General features: G+C 41.8%; 1 protein-coding gene across 1 annotated transcript; it reads right to left on the bottom strand.

The window, feature by feature from the left end:
- Positions 1-2,198: 2,198 nt before the first annotated feature.
- LOC117555652 (claudin-3-like) lies at positions 2,199-3,741 on the bottom strand. The gene has a single exon (XM_034230589.1). It carries the CDS (start codon positions 3,588-3,590, stop codon positions 2,943-2,945), a length of 648 nt encoding a protein of 215 aa, XP_034086480.1. The 5' UTR covers positions 3,591-3,741; the 3' UTR covers positions 2,199-2,942.
- Between the last annotated feature and the right edge of the window lie 1,444 nt (positions 3,742-5,185).

Genomic DNA, 5,185 nt, shown 5'->3' with positions numbered 1-5,185 from the left:
GACGAACGCGCAGGGGCACAGGTCACGCGCACCTGACATAATAATGTTACTTACCGTTTAAATTGACCAAATAAATGCATCAGACAATGTTATTTAACCACAACTAAAATTCATTTTATTTCAACTATATTCTTATTATTATTATTACTACTATTGTTATTATTGTTATTATATATGTAATATTTTTCACTTTTAATAAAAAAAAAAAAATCACTTGGGCCTGCCTTTTTCCCTCCTCGTGGAACTTCTGCATTGCATTTGTTAATACAAATAGCAAGTGAACTATCTAACTCTGAAACTTTGAAATAGTCCCATACTACCGACGACATGATTGTTTACTGTCCTGGCTTCACGGCCGCACACCATTTACGTCACAGCCAGGCATGAGTTAGGGAGCGCTGGATTTGTGAAAAACTCCCCTCTTGCTAAACCACTAATACCACAGTACTGGCAAAACGGGAGGAGCCGAGTGAAAAACAAGCGCCCCTCATCCCAATCCACCCACACCGCAGTATGTTTTTCTTTTTTTTACCCAAAAAAAATTGTATATTATCTGGGCTATTAATACTGGTATCGGATTTATCGGGATGACGTCATAATTCCTAATATCGGGCCGATAATTATCGTGCACCACTAATTATATACATTATATTTTTATTTTACCAGGATGCAGTGACACAAATATTTGGGAAGGCTTAGCCTTCCCTAGCCTACAGTACCCGCCGCCCCTGACAATGCTTTTGTTTTTCTAATTTAAGTTCTACATCTTGTTTAGTGACCAGCAGAAGTTTGTGGTGATACTTGGCAGCTTTTACAAACAGATGTGTTATTGTATAGATAGAAAGGTGTTGGAAAGAAGATGCAAGCTGAGCCAAGCATGCAATGATAACTAAAGTCTGAAGGTTAAGAAACGAATAAATCATGTAACCTGTCTGGAAAGACTCCATTCTCTGTGCTCACACACTTCTCACCTCTGCCCGTTAACTGATCCTGTGGCCAGGGCCATGGGAAGTAGGGGTGCTGAGGGTGCTGCAGCACCCCCTGGTGGAGGACAGGGGATCTGCACTTCCACAAGATTAAATACAAATATAATACAAAATAAATAAATGAATTTTCAGCCTTGATGTAACAACATTCATAATTAAGTAAAGATAACACCCTTTTCACCCCGGTTACATTTTCCATTTGCCCCGTACGATGGGCGCTGTAAGTGATGAAAGTGGGCGATGTTGGCTTATCAGGCGCCCGCAGCTCACAGCCAAAGTGAGAGAGAGAGAGATAGATAGATAGAGAGAGGGGGGGTGCACCAGTACTGGCAGGGAATGTTGTTAGCTTCTGCTGCGCTAACGGATATAAGAAGCTGTTTCTACAATAATGTGGAGGGAGAGCTCTCCTGTCAGACTGAGAGGCTCAGTGAGGTAAAGGACTCTGAGGGTTTAGATAGTTCACTTTAGTTATCTCAGTGGGTCTCAAACGTGTTGATCACAATTTATGTAAAGACATATTTCCAAGGCACTCCTTTATAATTATTAGGATAAATAAAAACAGGTTTGAAATCATTCCAATGTATACTATAGGACAGTAAACCAAAAATATTGTTTTGAAAACTGGAGAGATTTAAAATATGCATAAATAAATAAATGTTAACTGATAAAATAAGATATAAATGAACCACAAAAATAAAACAAGTTAGCCTACATTTATTTTTTATTGGCTATGGTAGGTTATCGGTTATGTTCACATACTTATTTGATGAAGTGAAGTCCACCCCCCAATTAAAACATGTTCATGCAATACTAAATACATTTGAAGCCTTTTTATATAAGCTGTCCACCATGTCAATATGTTTCTCTGTTTGTAGTGTATTGGTCATAGAGGTTTTTCATTGCCAGCTAAAATCTTGCCGGGCAGCAAATTGGTCAAAACCGGCCCTGGTGTCATCCCCACAGCACCCCCCATTTGAAACATGTACCCATGGCTATGCCTGTGGCTAATTGTTTAGAGCGCGTGTGGTTAAGTTGCTGGTAAGGTAGCCCTCAGGATTGTATGTCAGTGTCATCTTACTCAGGCACCAGAATAAGAAAACTCCGTCATTTTGGTTACCGGTTCGCTGACTCACGAGGGAGGGAATATCTCAGCTCGATTTTCAGACTGAGCTCGTGAAACGGCTGTTGTTTGAAATGAATAAAGATGTGCTGTATCTTTTTAAAAAAAGTTGTGTTTATTAAAAAAGCACAATACATATACTTCCGTTGTGTAAATCACCTGGGTATTATTCCTGTCACGGATGAACCCAGGAGCTTTTGACTCCCTCTCTGCACACTGTAAAGCACTCCCTTGTGTTCCCCCCCCCCCCTCCATACCTTACCTACCCATCCCCAACCTTACAACACTGCACTAAAAGCTGCATTGAATACAGTGATCATCTGTCTTCTCATTTACAGGTGATTAATCATACTCTTACTACAGTATTTACAGAACATATATAGTTGATAACCATCGTCGAATTCAACACATCCAAGTCTTTCATATTATAATCAGCAGTGCCCAGTGCCTATAAAGCTTAAACTTGATACAGTGATGGCGTTTTAAAAAAAAAAATCAGTAGTAAACATTAAGGCGCCAGAACTGTATAAAAAGTATATAATTGCATACTGATTGTAACAATAACTTTTAGCGTGTTGACCTTACAAAAGACTAAGAACACTATTTCTGTGAAACATAATTAAAGGAGATTTTCACTTCAATGTCCTTTGCATGCTTTTTCAGTCTCTGAATAACAAAGCGTCTAATCAGAGATACTTAACATTAAAGGCAAAATCAAACACATCCTTCATCACGGAGTCTCCTTGTTTCCTTAGCTCTTTCCCTCATTACACCGTCAGTTTGGTGAGGCGAGCAGGTTTGTGATTCAATAATGTCTCTTCCTCCTTGACGTCCATTCAGACATAGTCTTTTCTTTCTATCCCTGGGCCACCTGCGGACCTAGGGGCAGAGTAAGCCATCCTTGAAGGGTTGTATCTGGTCTCACGAGGAGGACAGGAGCAGCAGAGCAATCCACCTCCGAGAATCAGGAGGGCAGCAGCCGCCCAGCCGATGTAGAGCGCGGCCCCCAGCTCCCTCCGCTGAGCGTCCGTGAGCAAAGGGTTGTAGAAGTCTCTGATTATGGTGTTCGCCGTCCAGGAGACAGGAATGAGCTGCATGACCCCGGAAACGATGAAGAACACCCCGGAGATGATCATCACCTTGGACTTGGAGGCCTCGTCCTCAATGCAGTTGGTGCACTTGGCCCCGGCGATGGAGACGAGCACCGCCAGGATGGCTAACAGGATGGAGATGATGGTGAGGGCGCGGGCCGCCTGGAGGTCCGGGGAGAGGGCCAGCATGGAGTCGTAGACCTTACACTGCATCTGGCCCGTGCTCTGGACCACGCAGGTCATCCACAGGCCCTCCCAGATGATCTGAGCCGTCACAATGTTGCTGCCAATGAAGGCTGTCACCCTCCACATGGGCAGGGCGCACGCTAAAATGGCAATAATCCATCCCAAAATGCAAAGGGCGATGCCTATCAACTCCAGCCCAATAGACATACTTAAAAAGTCTTCCTCTTCTGCCACACCTGAGAGGAGGTCACAGAAAAGTACCTGCAAAGGGGAAGAGTCAACCAGAGACCAAACTAGCAATTAACTTAATTTCAGGCCTCGCATCTGTGAGTGTGTGATGATCTGTTGCCTCAACGTCACCAGGATCCTTTATAAGGCTCAAGTGGAGGGGAGGAGTCCTTGAAGGAGTTGACATCACTAAAAAAGGAGGAAGGCCCTGGACACACTCTGAGATCAGCTTACATGGCTGGCTCCCAATGGGCCGGGCCACAAAGGGGCTTTTTACAGCTGAAAGGGCATGCAACCATTGAGTGTGTTATAAACAATGACAATTTACTAAGGTGGGTTAAGGCTTACTGTATGATTGAAAACGTGCAAATGACAGTAAACGTGACTGATTCAAATAGAATCTACCTTTACCTGAAAAACTCTTGTTACAGTCGGTGACGTAAGCTTCTTTGTACAGGTCTGATGATCTTTGCTTTTTGTTATTCAAATGTATAATATACAAAGAATGATTGACCTACATTGCTCAGTTACATCCTTCTACTCTCATTCTCTGGTCTAAAATGCCAGTGCTTCATGCTGTTAAAAAGACAACAAAACATCATGCTTTAAGCTTGACGGCAGTTTTAAAAAAACGTACAAAGAGGGTTTTAAGAGTTTTCATAAGACCAAGGATGGAAACCTTTTCAACTTTATGCACTAGTTCAGTTTAAGGATCACTTTAACACTTAGAGTTATGAGGCTTTCACCTGAGAGCAGTATTTTGTTTGATGGGCCTTAATGACTGTCTGTCTACAGAATGCCCTTGAAATTCTTCAGAGATGGGACTTTTTCCCAAAGCCCCCACCGCCCCAGTGTTGACAGCCCCCCTCCCACGAGTCTCCCCTTCTGAATGAAACAGTGCCATTGTTTTCAGGTAGTCGAGTGTGGGGAAGCTGACAAAGTAGCGGTTCTTGTTATCACAGAGCACACAGAGCTGGGAGACAGCCAGGTGGATTTATGTGCTGAGGAACAGACTCACGGTCGAGTGTGCAGGGTGCATGGAATCACAAATGATCTTTGCACCTGTCGATATGGAGATCAGATATTTTACCAAATCTCTAAACACTTAAATCTCTTTAAGTGTTTATATATATGTTCCTATGGGTGTTAGTTTGGTATCCAGAACCTACACTGAAAAAACTGAAACATTGACATTAATTAAATGTATTATGTCAACAGATTTCACATAACTATCAGGTTAGTTGAAAGCAATAATCTAAAGTTTACATTTTTTTTTTTAGGTTCAACGTTTCTGTTTTTTTAGCGTACCATGACCTTAAAACCAATTAAATATTTACTATGGGCACATTTATACTGTGAAATAAAGCAGGGGTTTTAAACCTGAGGGCTCATACCACCTAGGAGGTGACAATAGAATTCAGGGCATTGTTGATGAACATGACAAAAAAAACAACAGAGAAGTTATTAATAAACTTCAAAATACCATATTTTTCAGCTGCTCACCCTTAATAACGATAAGGAGACAGAAAACCTAAACCAATATATTTGTCAAACATTTAAATGATCAAGACAAC

This window comes from Gymnodraco acuticeps, unplaced genomic scaffold, assembly GCF_902827175.1.
Source record: "Gymnodraco acuticeps unplaced genomic scaffold, fGymAcu1.1, whole genome shotgun sequence".
NCBI classification, from domain to species: Eukaryota; Metazoa; Chordata; class Actinopteri; order Perciformes; family Bathydraconidae; genus Gymnodraco; species Gymnodraco acuticeps.
Note: the sequence above shows the minus strand (reverse complement) of the source record. Positions and strands in the feature narration are given on the sequence as shown.

What these genes read in the sequence shown, in the direction of transcription:
- LOC117555652 (XM_034230589.1), bottom strand. Translation starts at nt 3,590, where the DNA reads ATGTCTATTGGGCTGGAGTTGATAGGCATCGCCCTTTGCATTTTGGGA.